The sequence below is a fragment of the Anser anser genome (assembly GCF_964211835.1).
Source record: "Anser anser genome assembly, chromosome: W".
NCBI lineage: Eukaryota > Metazoa > Chordata > Aves > Anseriformes > Anatidae > Anser > Anser anser.
In genome coordinates this window covers 14,109,960-14,131,385 of record NC_139731.1, presented here as the reverse complement: position 1 = coordinate 14,131,385, position 21,426 = coordinate 14,109,960, and the positions used below count along the sequence as shown (strand labels likewise).

At 51.8% G+C, this 21,426-nt stretch overlaps 1 protein-coding gene across 1 annotated transcript in view; it reads right to left on the bottom strand.

Annotated features, from left to right (window-relative positions):
• Positions 1-313: 313 nt before the first annotated feature.
• LOC310888781 (AP-4 complex accessory subunit RUSC2-like) overlaps positions 314-21,426 on the bottom strand; it is a 46,774-nt gene continuing 25,661 nt past the window's right edge. The window contains exons 3-12 of the mRNA XM_083815862.1: positions 14,684-16,762; positions 12,441-13,223; positions 10,725-10,868; positions 9,529-9,605; positions 7,337-7,511; positions 5,852-5,957; positions 4,823-4,869; positions 2,336-3,308; positions 1,885-2,058; positions 314-1,711 (exon numbers count right to left, since the gene is read on the bottom strand). Coding sequence (XP_083671988.1) covers positions 1,531-1,711; positions 1,885-2,058; positions 2,336-3,308; positions 4,823-4,869; positions 5,852-5,957; positions 7,337-7,511; positions 9,529-9,605; positions 10,725-10,868; positions 12,441-13,223; positions 14,684-16,655 — 4,632 coding nt within the window. The 5' untranslated portion in view covers positions 16,656-16,762 and the 3' untranslated portion in view covers positions 314-1,530. The remainder of the gene's footprint in view (positions 1,712-1,884; positions 2,059-2,335; positions 3,309-4,822; positions 4,870-5,851; positions 5,958-7,336; positions 7,512-9,528; positions 9,606-10,724; positions 10,869-12,440; positions 13,224-14,683; positions 16,763-21,426) is intronic.

Here is a 21,426-nt window from a genome sequence, read left to right as displayed (position 1 = left end):
GGACAGCGGAGAAAGGAAACAGGGGCAGGGGCAGCCACATCCAACCTGGGTCTGGGGATTCTTTGGAGGGGTGAAGAAAGGACCTCTGGATGATACAGGGACTGGATCTACCACTCTTGGCGAGGTGGCGACCATCTCCTCCCTCTCCCATGGTCTGCCATGAGCCAAGGATAGCAGGGGACAACCTATCTTGCTCTGAAGGTCTGCTGCTGGCTATGGCTGGAGGCAGGACAAAGCACAGGTATCTCCCAGGTCCTTCTCAGGGACAGGCTGAAATCATAAGGCTGCAGAGCAAGGGACCTTAATCAGCACCTTTTTTATTAATATGCATCATAAATAAAGAAATAAATAAAGGTGAGACACCTCGTTCTAATGGGGAAATACAAATTAAATATGGTGCGACATCCACTAAGCGATGTACAAGCAGGAGGTAACCTTGCAAGACCAGGGCCCCTCGCCACGGGGAAGCCAGCCCAGGCACAACGCCGTGAGTAGCATCCACCCGGCCAAGGCACCAAATACTGGCACGGCCTTTCATTAACACTGTCCCCCACCCAGTGGGCAGGCAAGGACCCCCACCCCACCCCAAGAACATGGCAAGGCAGGGGTGGGCTGGCATTGCCTCTGCCAAGGAGCCCAGGACCCCCAGCAGCCCCTTGTGCTTGTGCACAACACTTGCCCTCAACCCCATGCCACGGGGAGCATCCCCCCTACCCCAACCCCATCTCCCCTGCTCCCTCTGGGAGAACCCCCTGCTCCCCTGCCGGGAGCATGGCCCCCATCTCCAAATAGCATCCCATCCCTAGCCCTGTCAGGGACCCTGCCCTCACCCCCTCGCCTCCCCGCCCACCCCCCTCCACCAAGCATCCCAGGGCATCCGAGGCACTGGCTCCCTGCTTAGTGTGGAGGGCGCGGGGGCACCCCCGCAGCACCCAGCTCCGCACAGGGTGGCACTACCCAACCTTGACCTACATCACACTGAACATCCACGTGCCTTCCTCATGACCCCCCACACCCTCGTTCTGCACACACATGCACCCCTTCCCCTCCCATAGCTGTGGCCAGGCAGCGTGGCAGTGCATGGTGCTCCCACCCCATAGCTGATGACAGCGGGGGTGCTGGAGGCCGGCCAGCATCCTGCTGGGGACGGACAGCATCCTGCACCCTCTAGTGTGAAACTGAGCCAGTGCCGCGCTGGCAGGGACTGCTTGGATCCCTGCTATGTACAAGCCCACCACCTACAGGTGCTGGAGGTGGCATGGGGTGGAGGGGGCTCAGATGGTCCCTGGTGTGGCTGCATGCACAGCGATGCCTGACAATACGAGGTGCAGCTCGCAGAAGGCCCCATGGCCAGTTTGGCCTTTAGCAGCTGCATGAGGAAGAGCAAGAAGGAACCACCTATGGTTACTGTATTCTGTAATGGCAAGAAAGGTAAGAAACTAGCAAGAAGCTGTCTGTTCCTCTGGCAGGGTGGGCATCCCCAGAGGAGCCTCAGCAGCCCACAGTACTGTGCTTGGCCTCCCAGCCACGTCAATAGTCCTCATTCTCCAGGTGGGTGATGTACATGATGGGCACCAGTCCCTTCTCGGAGCTGAGGCTGCACTGCAGCCAGTCACCATCCACCTTGGAGATGACCTGCAGGATGTCCCCTTTGTTGAAGCTCAGCTGTCCTGCCTCGGTGGCAATGTGATGGCAAAGAGCTTTCACCTCGCTGCGGGCAGAGGAAGGAGAGAAAGAGTTAGATCACCACAGGATGCTCACGCCACTGAAGCCCAGGGACCACCAGGGGGGCAGAAACCCCTCCTGCCACAACAGTCAGACCCATGTGAACTCCATCCCACCATGTCCCTAGCCCCTGTGGGACAGTCACATGCCACTGCTCACCAGGGAGGGTTGGGACACAGCCCCCGGGCTGGCCGTGGCACGGGTGACACTTCAGGTGGCTCTGTCCAGAGGGGCTCTGGCTCAGGGGCTGCTTCTCGCCACATGCTTGCCCCAACCATCTGGGCCACCAGCTGGAACATGGACTTGTCCAGGCTCAGCCAGCCGGAGGGCAACCTGCAAGAAGGAGAGAGAAGCAGGTCATGGTGGGGAAGGCAACCTCTCATGGCAAGATCATGCCTTAGAGGTCTGAATCGCACAACATGCACTGCAGTCCCCAGACTGTTTCCTTTCCAAGGGACCCAGCATTCTCCAGACACACAGACCTCCCTATTCACCTCTGCTGTACCACCACAGTGTAGTCCAGAGGTAGGCTATTGGCCTGACTCCCGCCCACACTGCTGCGGCTCCAGCTTAACCAGCCCCTCCAGCCCTAAGCCACCCATGTCCCTACCTGTTAGGTTGCCTGGGCTCTTTTTGCACCTTCCTGGACCCAAATAAGTGTCCCCACTTGATGGGCTGGCTGCTCTCTGATACACTGGTGCTTCTTTCCTCTTGGGGGGCTGCTGCTGCTCCCAAACCTTGCTGAGTCCCGGTCTCCTTCTCCTTGCTGCGCTTCAGCTCTGTAACCACTGAGTCTGGGGGGCTTCCCATCCAGAAGAGCCAGCTCCGCTCCTTGACCTCTTCACCGGCTGGTACCTGCTGGGGCTTTTCCAGGGGCTCTTCCACAGCTCCAGGACTTGGCCTGCTGGCGGCCTTGGGCTTCTCCTCCAAGACGCCTTCAACAATGGGGCAGGCTTCTGCACCCTCCACCACGTCTTCACGTGGAGGTGGTGTCCTGTGGGTTTCAGCTGGCCTGGGGACAGCACTCAAGGCCTTCTTCTTTTCATAACGGATGAGCTTTGAGCCTTCAGTCGAGCCCTCGATGTAAATCTGAGAGCTCTGCATGAGCTGGTACCACCAGCCCGCCTGCTTATCTTTCTTCCCCTCACACGTGCTCTCTCGCACCTTCCTCCGCTCTTCCTCCCTGTCCCCATCTCCAGAGGAGGCCCCCACTCCCTTGACCCTCTCACTTGCAGCTCGTTCAGGGCTGTGGCCTGGTGACACACCACCATCTCTGCCACCCACTTTGCATGCTTCAGGGGCAGTGCTGAAGCCATCGTGATCCTCACTGCTGCCCCGCGTCCGCATCAGCTGCAGGGTGGAGTGTGCAGAAAGCAGCAGGTCCTGCTTCACACGCAGCAGCTCCTTTTGCTGCTGCTGCTCTTTGCCCATCTGCATCAGGTGGTGCTCAAAAAGGAGGTCTAGGTTGAAGGGCAGCAGGGATAGAGGCTGGAGAAGGAGCAGGAGCTCCTCGAAAAGAGGCTGGCACACGCTATGAGACAGGCACAAGAAGCCCACCGGCTGGTAGTGTGCCAGGATGATATCTGTAGGGCAAGAGGCATTGGTTAGATGAGAGGCCCTTGCCACCTTTGCCAAGCCACCAAGAAGCTACTGGGGAAAGGAGTTGAGCACTGGTTTCTGGTCACAGCTGTGGCTGCAGTGTGAGGCTCAACACTGGGCAAACTGGCCCAGATCCTGCTTCCTGCAGCCACCACCTGCCTGTCAGATTACCCACTGGAACAACCTCTGTCACAAATGCCATGGGAGCAGGGTGCAAACAAAAAGCATCAGAGAGGGTTGGCACACATTAAGATTCTCTTTTCCAGCCCCCTGGATATGAACAAGGAGCTGCAGATCTGGGCCAATACCAGTGCCCTACAGGGAGAGGTGTCAGGGACAGCAGAATGCAGCCTTTCCAGGGATCTGTCTGGGCTGCACCATGGATCCTAACAGAAAATAGAATAGTATTTCTACCTGCAGCATTCACTTCCTTTGGCCACTTCTGCACTGCCCCGCCGCTAGCTTTGTTTTCAGGTGTCACTCACAGGGACAGAGTTTGGCATAGGCTCTGCGCCCATTTGTCTGCAGTGAGTTAACAAACTTACACCGCAGACAGGATTTGCACTTTATCTGCAAACCCTATGCCTAGCCTTCAGCCACCTGGCAGCCCCACCTCACACTTTCAGTTCTTAATGATGGCTTGAAACAGACTGAAACAGAAGATTTGCAACGGTTGTCCTGCTCCAGAAAAACAGGGTGCTTCCTCTTGTTACACTGCTCAGTACAAAGGCAATCTGCTCCAAAGTGCTGACAGCACACAAGGACCCAAGCAATGTCTGCTGTCAGCCCCCAAACCTGCTAGAAGATATTGGGCTGGACTTCTTGCAGTGCACGGGGCCCTAGGCTGGGCATGCACTGAGCCAGCAGCACTCTCAGGGAATCCAGCAGGTCGAGGGTGTCTGCCTCACTGTGCACTTAGCACTTAGTCATGAAGCTTCTAGGCATCAGGCAGCTTGGTTGTTGCTGCTAGGTTATCTACACACCCCAGAAACACTTCTGGTTAAAAAGAAAAATAACAGATACATCCAGGAAAATCTGCTGTTTGTTTGCCGTAAGGCTTTCCTTTCTATTTCACGTGCCTCAAGGGTTTCAGATAAGTGTTCACACTTCCAGTTCTACGAAGCTCTCAGGCACTGGACAGGGGACACAGACATTTGAGGAGGGTTAGATCTGGTCTCCTGAGGGTAGACTGAGGGATTTGTACTGTAGGATATAGCCTTGGCTACCAGCTGCAGCTGGGAAGGACACAGGTGGGCAGGCTCTCCACAGCTCAGGTGGAGGGAGCTGCATGGAGCTTTGACTTCCACCTCCCTTCCTTTAGCTGAGCAGCCATCCAGCAACATCTGCACTAGGAGTGCAATACAGTCTAGCCCTTCAGCTCAGAGCAAAGGGGAGCAGAACAGGTTGAAAGACCACCAAGAGACAAATATGTCCCAGAGGTTAGATCTGTGCTGCACAATATGCAGAATTTGGTCCTCTCTAGCCCACAGCCTCTTACCTTCATGGTTGTAGAGGTGGTTGAACCAGAACTCCAAGGACTGGATACTGTAAGAAGGGAACACAGGCAGGGAAGAAGAGAAAAAGCAAAAATCAATTTGCCCCCTTCATCACTCCCATCAGCATGCACTGATCACAGCCACCCAGCCTGTGAAGGAGCAAACCTGTTTGCTTTGCAATGTGGCATTGTGCAACTGTAATCCCTAACAGCCGTGCTCCCAGGAAGTTTCCACACCACTTAGCTTCTATATAAAGAGCTTAGCTTTGCTGAGAAGTGCTCACATGGAAGCGGCAAATCAACTACAAACATGAAATCACTGCATCAAGCTTGGCCCAAAATATGCTGGCATCCTGTGCCTGCAGAAGAGAGCTGGGCCAGCCTGGGTCGGGAGAGCAGGGCATAGTTTTCTCCTAGGGGTCCCAAAAAATTTTGGAGACCTTGGGGACTCCATTGCCAGTCTCAAAGGTCTTGCTCACATCTGCAGAGGAACAGGGAAGTACCATTCTAACAGCATTCATCCTGTCACAGGCAGAGACAGAACACCACTGACTTTTTCTGTTTGACACTGAGCATAGTGTTTACACTCTTTATCCAAACTAGAAGGGTCAGCCTTGAGTCCTGGACCAGGGAAATTTCCCTTTCAGAGACTCATGTGCTGGGATTCACTGCAGCCCTAGGAAGCAGTGTCACAGGGATTTTCAGGAGTAATATATGCATGTTATGTTGATCCCTATATGAGTCCTGGCAGACAGACTCTTCCCACCTAGCATTTTGTCAGGATAAGCTGACAATGTTCTTCAGTGGGCTACAGCCAACCCTTCTCAGTCCTGGCCTAGTAGGGGTAGGTTTTGATCCCTCTGGTGTTCCCTGAGGCTCTCAGCTTCTTCCTTCTCTCACCTACAACTGGGAAGCTGCTTCCCAGGTTTCTTAAGTCTTTTCATTGGCAACTGTGCCTGCTTGCACTCAAGGAGCAGCACCTTCTGCCAGCCCTGGACAATGACATGCAGTCAGCCCAGGGAGCCTGCTTACTTGAGAAGGCCAAAGATGAATGCGTTGAACCTCATGTCGTGGTTGGTGAGCTCCGTGTACTGGCTGATCTTGCTATAGAGGCTGTGCAGCAGCTTGGTAGAGAGACCTGTCAAGAGAAGTGAAATGCTGGGATTAGTTGTGGTCAGCAAAGTCAAAACAGCACCACAGGAAGCAGCCTTCAGGCAAAGCCAGAAGATGTCTGAGCTCCCATGCCTCCCACTCTACTCTGCGCTGGTGCGGCCTCACCTCGAGTACTGTGTGCAGTTCTGGGCACCACAGTACAAAAAGGACGTGAAACTGTTGGAGAGTGTCCAGAGGAGGGCAACGAAGATGGTGAAGGGACTAGAGGGGAAGACGTATGAGGAGCGGCTGAGGTCACTTGGCCTGTTCAGCCTGGAAAAGAGGAGGCTGAGAGGAGACCTCATCGCGGTCTACAGCTTCCTCACAAGAGGGAGTGGAGAGGAAGGCACCGATCTATTCTCTTTAGTGACCAGTGATAGGACCCGCGGGAATGGTGTCAAGCTGAGGCAGGGGAGGTTTAGGCTGGACATCAGGAAGAGGTTCTTCACTGAGAGGGTGGTCGCACACTGGAACAGGCTCCCCAGTGAAGTAGTCACTGCACCAAGCCTGTCTGAATTTAAGAAGCGTTTGGACTGTGCACTTAGTCACATGGTCTAAACTTTTGGGTAGACATGTGTGGTGCCAGGAGTTGGACTCGATGATCGTTATGGGTCCCTTCCAACTCGGGATATTCTATGATACTATGATAATGTGTCCAGCTCCCATGCCTACATGACCCTCCACTAGATGAGTTTACTCCATTCCAACAGTTAGACTCCACAGAGGAGATGGGTTGCAGTCTTTCTCAGGCTGTCACTCCAAAACTTTAGGAGAGTTTCAATGCATGAAGGTGCCCCAGGGACCTGCCTCCCACAATTCAGGGGCAATCATGTCCCTCGGTTCAGAATCACCAGGCAAAAATAACATTGAAGTTGGTTATAATTTGGGGTGTTTGCAATCGCAGAGAGAAACCCAGAGCAGGAGATTTGCCACAAACAGGCTAGAAGGCTTCCCAGCCCTGGCTGTAAGCTCTTCATGATGCAGAAATCAGTGTGGACCTGCCATCTGTAACCTCAGAAAGGGGTTCTGCTGGATGGTAGCCACTGCCACAATCTGGGGTGCAGACTGGTACTAGAAGAGGGTGCAGGTGACATGGGCATACTTGAGAGCAGTAAGCTGTGTGTGCAAATTTTCTTATAGATCAGAGCTCTGCCTTAGACCTGCAGCTGTGCAAGGCTAAAGATGAAGGTTTAGAAACAACCCAGAAACTCAGAGGGGGGAAAAAGGGAATTGTTTTTGGTTTTTGTCTGGGCTTTTTTTCATTGCTAGGGCCTGTTATAGGAGAATTTGGACCTTCCCCAGCACCTCCCAGCCACAGCACAGCAGTACCACAGAGCGGCAAGCATCACCACACATCCTCCATACCTAGTTGGGTGGATGCCTCCACCACGCTCCAGGGGATGTTTCTCCTCTGGCCAATGATCATGTCTAGGACGTAGGCCTTGAGCCCATCACTCAGGATGTCCCGGACAGCTGGGCACAGGTATTTCAGGATGAGATGTCCCACATTGGGGCTCACGGAGCTGTTCCCAAGTTTGGCCTAAGGGAGAAGAGGCAACAGGGAGAGGGTTGGTAATTGCTCTACATGGTACAAACACATGCAAACATTCCAGTCCCACTTGCTTACTACAGTCACCTAGCTGGCAATACCCAGGCTATGATGAAGCTCAGCAGCTCCTGGAACAGGCAGGCTCTTCCTCTTCACCCTTGCTGCCTCATAAAACAATTCTGGGTTGCTCTCTGCAAGGTCTGGCCCAGGCTGAGATAAGGCGACAGCTTGGTAAGAGAATATCCCAGCTTGGAAAGAGGATATTCCAGTTAGAAGGGATACCCAGTTCTCCTCACGGGTATACCAAGGCTGTCTTGCTGGAAGAAGAAAAGAGATGGGACTTTTTCTGCTGCCGTAGAAGATTTTCACATTGCTATTTTAGAAGCAGGAAGCAGAAAATGACCTAGGAACTTCGAGCACAGAGGGGTTAAGGAACACTTAAGTCAGTGACAAGCTGAGCTATAATTCCTAGGGATTACTATAAATAAACAGGATGAGGGGAAAATGGCTGGGCAGAGCCCAGGCTGAAGTGAGGAGGCATGTAAGAGCCCAGCATCAGCAGAGAAGGACACATTCTGCTGCATGCAGTCCTTGAGATGCCAAGGGTCAATCCAAAGGGGTCATCCCTGGACCTTACACATCATGTTGGTGGTCCAAGGCAGCTGTATTCGGGACACAGATTTTACCAGCTGAGCTGGAATTACACTGGCCAGTTAGGTCCACAAAGTTTTGAACTCAGACTGAACTTCTGGGTCAGGAATAATCCTGCTAGATCCATCAAGCATGGGAGCATCATGTACCGGTGCTGCCTTTTGACAGGTGAATGTTCAGTCCTTGTCACTCTGACACATAAAGAAACCCTGGATCAAAACCATAGCATTGTCTGGCAAGTAAAGTAATGGGTGAACGTTGCAATTATTTCCCAAACCAAGACAGCAAGCGAAGGAAATTCACAGTGAAGTTTTCAAAAAGCTGTGGAAATCCAAACAGCTCAAGTTACACTGCACAGCAATCTCTGCTTCAGCAACAATTGTAATTAGGGGCAAATTACCCTGGGCTGTGAGATAAGACTGAATTGGCTTGGAATCTGTCCTAGTCAAATTTCTCCTTGGGGATGGCACTCCAGGAGCAGTTGTCATTTCCAAACAGTGTTACATTGCTGCCCCAGAGTCCCTGCAGCTGAAGGATATTATTCAGGTTTGAGAGGAGGCACCACGAACACGCTGAGCATCACAGGACTGAAAACATTGTCTGGGTCAATCAATCAAGCTTGCTCTGCTTGTGTTAGTCCAGAAATGGGAGGTGAGAGGAGCAGAAGCCAAAGACAGCCATGGGCAATCAAGATGCACTCTGAAGCCAGTGGGTATGTGGTAAAGGCCATAGGGAAAGACCACCTGCCCCAGATGGGCAATGACTAACACATTTTTTATCATTATGGAGTCCTGTCATACATCAAGGCACTGCACTGTGCCCTGCCACCAGTGCCAGAGCACAATCACGAGATAGATGGAGAAAGGAGACATAACTCTCTACTATATGAGAAAAAAGAGCCATTGTACTGCATCAGACCAGAGGTCCAGCTTGCCTGGTATTTTCTACCAGGTAGAGTATATCATGCAAGTACATAAGAAACAGTCAAACCGGAGCAAAAATATATAATACTTCAATTTAATAATGCTGTCCCAGCCTACAACTAGGACTACCTAAGGTGGACATGATTCCTTTGTGTGTAGTAGACATCAATGAATTTCCCTTCCCTGTATTTTTCCAATCTTCCCTTAAACACATGTAATCTTTTAGCATCCCCAATATCATGCAGCAAGAACTGTCACACATTTACTGTCTGCTGCATGACATAACATCAGGTTTCTTTGTTTTGTTCTTGGTACTACTAGCTTTACTTGATGCCTCTTAGTTTTTGAACTGGAAAAGAATGGAGAGGCAATCTTTCTCCATCCTCTCTACGTTGCTCATGATGTTGAGCAGCCATACTGAAAGCAAGACTTACCTTCACCCCTGGATCCCTGCTGGTTCCAAAGTGAGCCACAATCAGGTCAACAGCAGTGTTGATTGCCTTCACCAGACCTAGAGGGAAAGAGAATCAGAGCTGCCCAAGGGGCTTCTAGGACAGACCCAGACCAAATGCTTCATGAAGAAATCAGGCAGGTATATTTCCAGGCCGTGTCAGCACATGTAGTCTCTCTGGGGACATAATCAGCTCATGCCTCATCTCTGCCAAAAGCATGCAAAGTCTGTCCTAACTCCTCAGCAAATCTATCCCTGCTGGTTCCAGCACTCACACATCAGCCTGGCAGTAAGACAAGCTCTAGAAGTGGCTGAAGACATAAGTGACTGATAAGACATCCTGTCAAATATTCCCAAGGGACATGGAATATCACCTCCATTGCACCATCCCCTGTGGGAGCAGAAATGGGATCTGAGGCAATGACAGGGCAGAAACCATGCATTTGACAAGCTATGTAATGACACTAACAAGCCAGTGGTGGGTAATCTGACATCTGCTCCAGCACAATGCAAGAATAGAAGTGGAACAAAGGGGAAGGCTGCCATCTAGGAATCACAAACATAACTGGTAAGGGCACGGGAATCTTTCTGCACATCACTTGCCTCCAACATGACACAGAGGCAGCTGCCAGAATCCTGTCCCCAAGTCTGCCTCTAGTATGGGTCCTATCACAGTCGTATCTTGTCCCGCTTTGGAATCCTTTCTCCCACCCTTAAAAGGCTCCCACCCTAAAAAGGCTTCACCATATAGGACCCAACAGACCTTTTAACTAAATCACACACTCAGGCTAGCACACCTGCAACACCACACAGATTCAGAGGTCTATCCTTTATACTGAGATGGGGTGGCAGCATGCCCTGCCTTAGGGTCATGCTCCCATACCTGCCTGCTCTCTTCATACATTCTTGTGGACTTAAGGCCTTTTCTCATCATATTTCCTGGGACAAGCAGCTCATATATACTTTGTAGCATGTGGCGAGGTGCAGAGAACACATGAACATATCGTGGAAACAGCTGGCAGTCAAGGGGGAACGTCTAGTTTTGATGCTACAGCAGAGAAGAGCAGGCAAAGAAACCATTATGTCTACAGAGATGAGGTGAGAGAGAGAAGCACTGTTTGCCTTATGCTGTGCTATGCCCCATTCTCCTCCACTGCCACAAGAGACACACAGGCTCACCCTTCTTCTGCAGTAAGTCGATAGAGATGGACTCTGTGTTGCCATCCGGGGAGAGGCAGAATTCAGCTGGGGGCTTCTCAGCTAGTGAGAAGTAGTCAGGGAAGAAGTCAGTGTAGGTAAGCTGGAGTTGCCTCATAGACTGTCCTGCAGGGCCAAGACAGGAGGGAGAAGGGTCAGCCCCAAAGCCTCTCCCACATTGTTTTTCCCAGAAACAGACTGCACCAGCAGGAGTCTTCCCATCTCTCTGTCCAAGACTGGGACAGCAAGGCTATAGGCTTGCTACTCTACCAGCAATGGTTTGCAACATGTTCAACCCTGCAGCTCACCCAACATCCAGCTCTAGCTTGGCTGAGGACCCATGGGCACTGGAAGATGCTGTGGGAGGTTCACCTGCATGGGCTGGTGCTAAAGAAAAACTCACTGCAGCAGATTCTCAGGGCTGCTGTGCAGGTAGATCCAGCAGGGATGCAAGTGGGTCAGAAGAACAGCAGACCGAGAATCCCTACTTGTCACTCACAGGCATTAATAGGCAATAAACAACATGCCTTCTGCCTGGCCCCTGGGATGGGCTCTGTTTCCAAGGGGCGACTTCTCCAGGAGTCTTGAGCTACAGCCCAACATCTAGCATGCTGAGAGATGCTGGGGCAGATGGGCAGCCACTGGAACACAGACATGAGGTCTCCAAGGGGCACAACCTCTGTGTAAGACATGAACTACAAGCTGGACACAGGCCTGGAGCATTTGCTGAGGTTTGAGCTGGCCCTTCAATCTGGCCCAGAGCCAGACCTGACTGTTCTCAGCTCATGGAGAAGAAAGGAGGCTCCACATGTTGTACCAACCAGTAAGGCAATTTTCACCTTCCTCTTGCACCCCTCAGCCCCACTGTGAGCAGATGCATCGACCCTCCTGCTCAGAGCCGGCAGAGCAGTGATGAGGCCAAGCGTAGCTGGGACATTCTACCTGAGCCCCAAGATCACCCCCAGACCCCCCAGCAGAAGGGTGGTGCACACCGTTCAGCTTGCAGTGGAAATTGTTGGTGTTGAGGGTGCCGGGGAACTCAAAGATGGGGTTCCCCTGGTTCAGACGGGGTTTCTGCTGCCTCCTGTCTAGGCTGCTGGCTAAACCAGGCAGCCCTGAAACGCGGTCCAGGCCCAGGGGGTTCCTCTGCCTGTACTCTCGCCACTTCAGCACTTGAGGGGAGAGGTGGTTTGCTACAACTCCGCAGGCAGCGTGCACCGGATGAGAGGATGCGAGCAGACAGGAGGACATGGAGGGCAAATGGGGAGAGAAGGATGAGAAGGAGGAAGAACAGAGAAAGAGAGACAGCAAGTTAGTTAAGTTCAGCAGCATTTCAGGACGTTAGCACATATACACAGGGGGAGGTGGAGGCCATAGCCTGGCACAGCAGGGCAGGAGCCCAAGTGGCCTGGTGGCTGCAGGCACAGGAGGAGAAGGTTCAGGGTGACAGCACGGGGAGCTGTAAGATCAGCATCCCTCCCAGGAGACACTGTGTAGGAGTCAGGACTGGAGGGACATGCTCTTAGCACATGACTTCGTTTTGCAGGCAGTGATCACAAGGGTTGCTGGATGCTGCAGCACCCAGATGCAATTTTGGCTCAGGTTGTTGCTGTGGGAAGAGTGGTGCTATAGAGGGCAGCCACAGACAGGGAGCTGGAGATGTTCCCCACCAGCACGTCCTGGTGGATAGGTACCTACCATTGAGGGGCCGTACTCCCATGCTGCTCAGGGGACCAGAGCTGCTCGTCTCACTGCCACTCCTCCAGTGGGGATCTGCATGGGCTCCACCTTGGCTCATGGGCACACCACCCAGTGAAAGGGGCAGGAGAGACCCACTGTGAAGTCGGTACTTGGAGAGCAGTGGGCTTGGCTCCAATGGTGCCTCCTTCTTGGGAACCAGCTTGGGGTTCTCCTTTTGCCTTAGGGCATCAGCTTTGGTGACTTGGGAGGGTTGCATGGCACTGACAGCAGGGGAAGACCTGGTAGGAAGCAGGTTGGCAGAGATGGGGCAGGACCTGCTCCTGGGAGGCTGGCTCTCTCCAGCTCTCTCCACGGTGGGTGAGGAAGAGGAGTCCATGCTCTGAAAGAAAGGCACATTGCATCGCACGGGAGAATAACTGCCCAGGGGGGATGGCCGGGTTGTTTCAGGGGCTGTCTTCTTGATGCAGCCATCGTTGAGGGAGGCAGCTCCATCCGCTGAGCGCTGGGTCAGCAGCGTGTTGTGGGCTTGGCTCCCTGATGCCGCCGCTTGCTCTGCCAAGGTAGCAGAGGTCTGGGAATTGGAGGAGATCTGCTGGCTGGCAGGCCGGTTGCTGGACAAGCTGTAGAGCTGAGAAAAGCTGGAGGAAAAATGGCTGTGCAGAGCACGGGCCTTGGGCGGCTTGCTGAAATGGTGCTGGAAAACAAAGGGCTGGATGGGCAGAGTCGTGGGACGCTGGTCCTTTCTGTAGCGCACCACAGGCTTGCTGTCTGTGCCGCCACCTTTTGGGAGAGAAAGGGGGACAGCATGAGGATGGGCAAAGGGACGATCGTCGTGAGCTTGGTGGATCACAGGCAAAAGGGAACATGCTGTCAGCTGTGGGAGGAAGAGGATGAGCTATATACCAGTGACAAAAGCAGAGCGGTTCAAGTCTGAACCAGTTACACACATGAGCTGGCAGGGTAAGGACATGTAACTCCTGTACCTGTTCCCCCCCAAGCACGCAGCTCCCTTCCTCCCTCTCCCTGTACCAGCCCCAAGTGTTCTCAGTGAAATCAGGCCCACAGCAGAGTTAGAAGCTTCCAACCCTGGAAAAAGTTAGTCTGCCCCAGCAAATGATGGACAAGAATTTCCTAAGGGTGTGCACCACCTCCTGATCTCCTCTGCGTGTATGCCTGCTGCTCCTGATGGGGCCACATCTCAAGGGACACAGCTGAAAGGCACAACATGCCTGTCCAGGCTGACCAGGTTCCTTGATTGCCACCCACACAGCACCCCAGCATGGCCTGGCAGGTCCTGGCTTGCATCCCTGCCACTCCTCCAGCCCACAGCAAATTCTGGGACAAAGATGCTGAGGGACTGTAGGACCTGTCGCAAACAGACACCCCCCCCCAGTGTTACCTGCTCCCCATGGGATATGCCAGCCCTCTTTCCCTATAGCTAGCCTTTAGCAGAGGTTGCTTTCCCTCTGGTCCCTTATCAGACCCTCTAGGCTTGCATGTTGCTCTTAGTTGGAGACATGTAATGCCAATGTTAGTGTGGAAAGCAATTCAGGTGCTACAGGCTTTCCCACAAAGGCAGCTGGGACAATTACCCTGGTAATGTCCATGCGCTCCTCCAGAGGAACCTCTGCTGCAGGCCTATGCACTGTGGAAGAAACGGACAGGATATTACAGCAAACACACAGAGCTCCTCTAATCTCTGTAGGGCTCATACTGTAAGTGTTGGCAGAGACAGATCTCTGTGAGCCCTGCATCAAAAGGGGACTGTTGGCTATGCCACTTCCCTCCCCACCTCTGCCCCATATAGATCCAAAAAAAGAAAGTCTAAAAACTACCCAATGGTTCCCTTCCCTTTGTCTGCTGGGAACATGGCTCTATGGAGCATCTGTAAATGTCTTGGGAGCTAAGGGCAGGTCACGGGCTGGGGGAGTACAGTGCCCTGAAAGGGAGTCAGAATGAGACAATACTCAAAGCTGCACAGACCCTAAGTGCTTATCCTCCCTTACATGATATGGGAGGTTTGCACAAAACCTCAGTTTTCTAAAGAAATAGAAGGACAAGCCACTTGCACTGATCTGGGTCTGAAATAAGCACAGCAGGGCTTTGTCCCAGAGACCAGTAGACCAGGAAACTGTGCAGGCTCTGGTGTCTCATTGCCATGCACGTTCCTCTGCTGCTCCCCTCTAATTCCAAAAAGCTTTTCTTGTTACTTCTCTACTCTGCCTAGTTTGACTCCTTACCGTCTGCTCGGGCTCTAACATCTCTTTGTCCGTGGCCACTGGCAGAGCTACCTGAGAAGTTGGCATCTGCCTCCGTCAGCAGGGAGAGAGAGGCTTGCTCACTTGCCTCATGCCCACTGGGGGCGGTCTCAGTGGAGACCAAGTCTTTGGTGGAACACAAAGCCTGTCTGTCCCCAAAAGGGTGATTCAAACAGAAGCCCTCAAAGCTCCAGTTCAGGCCATGGACGAAGGGCATGGGTGGAAGACTCTGGCTGTGGCGAGCTCTTTCTTCAAGGAAGGTTGGACAGTCCTGCTGTGTCTCAGGGATAGGGGAGAACTCCAAGGAGGAATCGCCACTGGACCGGAGCAGTGGGGAGGTGCCATTCCTTTTCCTGCCTTTAGCAAGTTCAGCAAAAGATGTCACTCGCTTCGGGGGGGAACTCTGAATGGGCATCGCTGGACTTTCACTCAACTTGACTGGACAGCTCACTATGAGCTCCAGAAAGCCCAGCCTGCTGCTAGGACTCCTGTCCAGTTTCTGATCATAGCTCCTGGAGCGCTGCCGGCTTGTGTTGAGGTTAGGTGGTGACACGTTCACATAGACCTGACCCTCAGTCATGTTCTGTGTGGTTTCTCCCTTTGTCTCCTCTTCACTGCACTCCACATTGCTTTCTTCTTGTCTCAGGTCAGGCCTTCTAAAAAGATAGTATTCAGTGGGCTGGGCTGGGCTACCTTTGGTGAGGTCTTCCGAGCAGCTAGTTATGGAAGATCCTGCTGGGCTGGGGGATGACTGGGAAGACAAGTCACACGTGACTAACTTATAATAATTCTGAGTAGCCACAACGAGCCGTGTTCGGCTCTGGAAGCAGGCAGTGAGGCCTGAGCTCTCTGAAGTGCAAGGCTCACAGTGGAGGTGGTAGGAGTTGCAGTTAGCATCAAGGACAGGGGAGGAGGAGTGGTGACACTCATATGCCTTCCCTGAACTCTCTGGGTGATGCGACTCACATAATATCTTGGATTCTGTGGGTGATGAATGCAAATCCAGGTAAAAAGCTCCCATGTCTGAGTGGCTGCAGAAGGAAGAGTCACAGGACAGGTTAGCTGAATTCAGGTTAGATTGAGAATGGCCATTCATTTTGTTGTAGAGAGCACTGAAGTTCACCAGCACCCCATCAGAGCTGTTGCAGGAAGAGTCACTGATGTAGCCCATCTGCTGGTCAATCACTTCAGACTGACTTGACGAACTGTAACAGTGACAGTGATGGAGCTCGGAGCTGGAACAGCTGCATGTCCGGCTGTGCAGGGCATCCTGATTCCTCAGTGATTCACCTGTGTTTTGGTTCCACTCCTGGTTGCCACCATCAAAGGAGAAGCTGGAGGAGCTGCCGCAATGGCAGCTGCATTCATCCAGCTCCATGCGTTCTGTGGCCTGGTGGCACCGTTTCGCATTGTTCCTCTTCTGGATATCATCACTGCTGATTTTGTCCTCTTGCCCATCTACCACACCGGACTGGCTGGCCATGTTCCAGGATTTCACAATGTGGTTGGAGTCGTGGAGGTGGAAAGGAGGCAAGGCTAGCTCATGCAGATGAAAGGGAGGTTTGCCAGCCACAAGGGAGTTGTGAAGATGGAAAGATTTTGGACCCAAGTCATCCCCAAAGAGGCTGAGGTCTTCAGCCTCGTTCAGTAAGAAAGGGTTGTGTCGCTTGCTGGCACTAGGGACAGTCAAGTCCCTCGCTTTTCCTTCTTTGTTGTCTGAGGCCTCTGCTGAACTTTTGGAGGTCCGGAAAAAGCTGCTGTACACCAAGGAGTCAGTCTGTGAGAGGTCTCTCTCTGGAAGGGCAGAGGTCCGTGTAATGCTGAGATCTGGCTGACAGAAGGGGTTGGTCCTTTTGTTCACGGAGTAGCACTGTCTATCTGGGACTTGGCAATGCACCAGGGGAATGTGATGGACAATCAGCGTTTCGCCAGTCAGCTTTGGTGGACTATCCATGGTGAGGAATGCTCTTCAGGACATCAATTAAGTTGGTGCTACCCATGGACAGGTAGAGCTGTGCATGAGAGGCTGGTAGGACACTTCTCATGGGGGAATTCAGATACCTAGAGAGAGACAAAAACACAAAGAAAGTCACTTCTCAAGAAAGGCAGTGAATATTTAAAGCATCCTTGGTTTGACTGAAGACTTCATGACCTAAACAGAGTGGTCCTTGTCAGTACAAGTACCTGACCAATCTTTCTTCAGGGAAAGCATTACAATGGAAGACAAACATGTCCCTCTCTCCCTGGACTCCAGGAACACTGCTTGTGCTTCCAGATGACCCCTCTCAAACTTACCTAGGGTAAATGATTTCACTCAAGTGGTCAAAGGACATCACAGGCTTTGGGTCAAATGAAGACCTTACTGCTGATGGCATTGCAGACTCACAGGAAAACAGGCAGACAGCACAGGATCTGAAATGAGGAGCTGAACTTTGATGAGAGCAATCCATCTTCTCACATTGGATTCGATATCTTTACATGCCTTTAGGTATCCTCAACTTTCCTTTACAAACAAGACCCTTCATTGCACTGCATCACTAGAGAGACAGAGGTCCGGGCACAAACTGGAAAGCAGGAACAGACTGGAACAGGAAAGCAGCAATAACCATTCTTCTCCAAAATCCATGAGGTCCTGAATTCTTTTAATGGTGCACAGGGAGAGAGCCAAAGTATGCAACTACTTAAGCACACAAGGGCCTCTCATGTGAGAAGGAGTAGATGATTCCATCAGAGAGGCCATGAGGAGCAACTGCTGATGGTTAAATAGGTGCCATGCAGCACACTGCCTTCTGCTAACCTTTTGCTGATGGCTAAGCCTCATCTCAGGCTGGTTCCTCTTATGGTTCTGGGTGCTTAGTTCACAGTCCCCTACTGCTCTGTCACTCTATGTGTGACACTTATCTGCTTATCTAATTATTTACTGTATTTTGCAACAATACTGCTGCAACAGCTCACAGTCCCTGGAGCCATTCAACCAGGACACTAAGAGCCTGACTCCTTCGGTGTTCAGTAAATAGCAGGTTGTTATAACACTAGAGGAAGCACGTTCACCTGTACGTGACATGAGAGAGCAGGGAACATATTCATTCCCCCTTCCCCAACTGCCCCAGAGGACCAACCTGCAAGCATTTCTGCATTTCAGAGAAACCAATGCAGAGAAGTGGGGGGGGGGGGGGGGGGGGGGGCAGCTAAGGCACCAAGGAGATGGAGAAACCAGAAAAAAACTTTGACCCAGGGTGATGTTGAGGGGAATTAGGGCTCTCATATATCAATCCCTAGCTCTGAAAACCCCAGTTCAAATATCCTTGGTCAGCAATCCACATCACATATCCCATCCAGGCATCCCCAGTGCTCACAGCACCCTGTCACCACATACTGTGATCTCTGGACACCAGGGCCCTGGGTCTGCTGCCACCAGTGACCTTCAGACTCCAAAAAGTGACTTTTATGGTATCTAAGTCTTTATCTAAATTAACCCAGTGTGTGTGACTATGGGTTGATAATGGATTTGGACCAGAGCCGCACAGGCACATGGGAGCCCAGAAAAGAAATTGAGAAACATAGGATAAGTAAAGTCAGAGCAACAGTGTAAGCAATGAGAAAGCTCTACAGAACGATGATCAGGAGCTTCAGTTCTTCCAGCTTCACAGCATAAGAATAGCAATTAAAAATGCTAAAATAAAGCTGATCAAAAGAAGTACTTTCCTCCCACGCGTAATACTGATTCTTACAGAGACAAGAAGTGTTGGCAGAAAAAAAATAGAAAGATGGTAATGGACCTGGTCTTTACAGTAAAAACCCAATGATGTAAAAGTTAATACTAACACTAGTGTTAGTGAGCTGACAAGCCTTGTGGGTCAGGCTAGACTCTACCAGAGACCTACATGAGGGGCACACACACCCTCACATCTGCTTCTGCTGGGATGCTTCACCCAGGATTAGGTTCTGAAGTAGAGAGGTCACCTGGACCACATCCAGTGGCTTGTCGTGAGACCCTAAATTCCCCCCACTTATAGTCTCCTAATGCTTATATCACCCTTCACTGCCCTTTCAGCAACTCCTCTTACAAGCCTCTGGCTCCTGTCCCACAGCCCTGCAGTGACTGAAAGGCATGAGTCCGTTCTCAGTCCGGTTCCTGGGAGATCTTGTACCTCACGGATTCCCATGACCTCATCGTACAAGAACCACCATCAGCAACAGCAGATCCTGGCTCTGTGCCTAGCACACACATACTGAAAGTGTTGTTCAACAGCTCGGGCAGTGTTCGCACCCTGTTTTGAACCTTGTGCACCATTGATGGTACTTGTAGCAGTGGGAGTCCCTATTTATCCTGTCTCTCCCCCAGCACTGTGGAAAAAAGCCAGCCCTGGTCTCCCAGTGCCTTCTCGCTCATTCAGACCTCCCCTTCCCTCATTACTACCCTCGTAGCTGGTTGTAACACTTAGATTGCACCTCTCTGTAAGGCTTTGCTGTATTTTGAGTGTTGCCACAATGCAACAGCTTGAAAGGCATCATTTTGAGGATCCAGACCGTGACAAACGAACACTTCACTGCTGAAGCATGGGGCCACTGCTGCTTCTAGAAAATGGCTGCTTGGAGCACCAGCACCCATCTGCTGACAAGCCCTGCCAAGGAACACGTGCTTCACGTTGGTGCAGATGCTGCTGTGGGAGGACAAGGATTGCAGAGGCACACTGACATTTCACAGCAAAATATCAAGGGAGCTCACACACTCCCAGCTGTCCCTCTGCAGCTCTGGCTGCAACACGCAGCGCTGCCCAGCTATTTGGTTTCAGTGGCAGCGCAGGCTATCTGGGTGGACTGTGATTCACTGTCACAGATGCTGCAGCATCTCTGCCTGCACCTACAGCCTGTCCCCAGAACAAGGCTCTGAGGTCCAATATCAAATGGGGCATGCTGCCAGCTCCTGCCGGGAGCCATTCTAACAGCTTCCCTAGGAATATGCATGATTTTTGTTTGTGCTCTAGACACCAGTCTCTCCCTTGGGACATCCTCCTGTCTCAGGGATGCAGGGAGGTTAGGCAGTGGCACTACCAGCATAGGGATTGCTCATTTCCCAACCCATTCTCCCTGGCTGTACCATCTCTTGGCTCTTCCTCCCTGATTCTGGAAGACTGCAGAAGGATCCTCCCTCTTCTGTTTAGGGTATGGTAGGTTGAGATCTACACTGTGGTGTAAAATCCAGCAACCAGAGTAGTTTCAGATTCTGCTGGCTTTGATCAGCTCTTTGTAAAGCCATCACACCCCTTTGCAAGGAGAGATTTCCAGAAGTAGGGATAGGCAGTCTGTACCCAGACACTTTTAGCCAAATAGGTTAGTTCTTCTTATTTATCACTTGCAATAGCACAAGCCCACAGAGTGCTGAAGCTTTCTCAGTCCTATACACACAACAGCAAACACAGCATCACCCAGCAATGGAAAATGGAAAAGTGTCACAGTAGCACAAGGCTGGGAGGGAAGCAAGGAGCACTGTGAATCTAGACGCTTCAGCGTCTAGAATGTCGAAATGTCAAAATTCTTTACCTGCTCCATCCTGACACCATCTGCTGCTAAAGGGGGAAACATGGGTTATTTATTCAGTCAGCTCTTTCTTGAGGTGCTTACTGGTTATCTGTAGAAGGTGAGGGCCAGACACCTCATTACCTGGGGATGCCTCAGGCCAGTCAAGGTAACACAAAGCAGAGAAGAACGGCTTTTCATGAGTGTCCTGTTTTCAGCTAGGATAGAGTTAATTTTCCTCCTAGTAGCTGGTAGGATGCTGTGTTTGGGATTTAGGATGAGAAGAATGTTGATAACACACTGATGTTTTAATTGCTGCAGAGCAGTGCTTACACTAAGCCAAGGACTTTTCGGCTTCTCGCTCTGTCCTGCCAGTGGGCAGGCTGGGGGTGCAGCAGGAGCTGGGAAGGGACAGACCCAGGACAGCTGACCCAAACTGGCCAAAGGGGTATTCCATACCATCTGACGTCATGCTAAACAATATATAGGTAAGTCGAGGGGGAGGAGTGCTGAGCACCAAAGGGTGGTTCAGCACTGACCTGAGAACTGCTGGCCAAGCCATGTCGTGCTCTAGAAAGGATGCAGCCACTCCTTGTCAGGCCTTGCTGAGCACTACGTAGAGGCCTCCACCTTCCTCTTCTGCTCCACCTTCAAAGGCTGATGATGCTGTGCTAAGTTGAGGGTTGTCAGTGCAGCTCCTTGGTCTCTGAAGCACATCTTCCTGCCATTATAACACTGCTGGAAAGGTGCAGAAGCCATCTGGGCCTTGCCTCCAAGTGCTGATGGCGAGGTGTGGTGGTCACAGACCTCCAGGCATATCCCGCTATCTGTTACCACTCTGGGTACACTTTCGGACTTCCATCACTGATTGCTTAATAGCCTGCTCTGCTCAACGCTGGCAGCTGCACACAAAGCATAGCTGGGTCCAGAAGACAGTAATCCAGCTTTTCTCACAGAAGGTAAACCAATAGCAGGGGAGGCATGCAGAGATTTAAGAAATAAATGTGATTTAAATACAAAAAGACTGTGTATAGAGAATGGAGGAAGTAGAGGCAGGAGCAAGATCATCAGAACTGTCAGTTGGAGGAGATGCTGGCTTTTTGGAGGCTGGGTCTTCTGAACATATTACTGTTTCTACAAATCTCAGCCACTTCATCTATGAAATTGTTGTGGTTTAACCCGGCTGGCAGCTAAACACCACACAG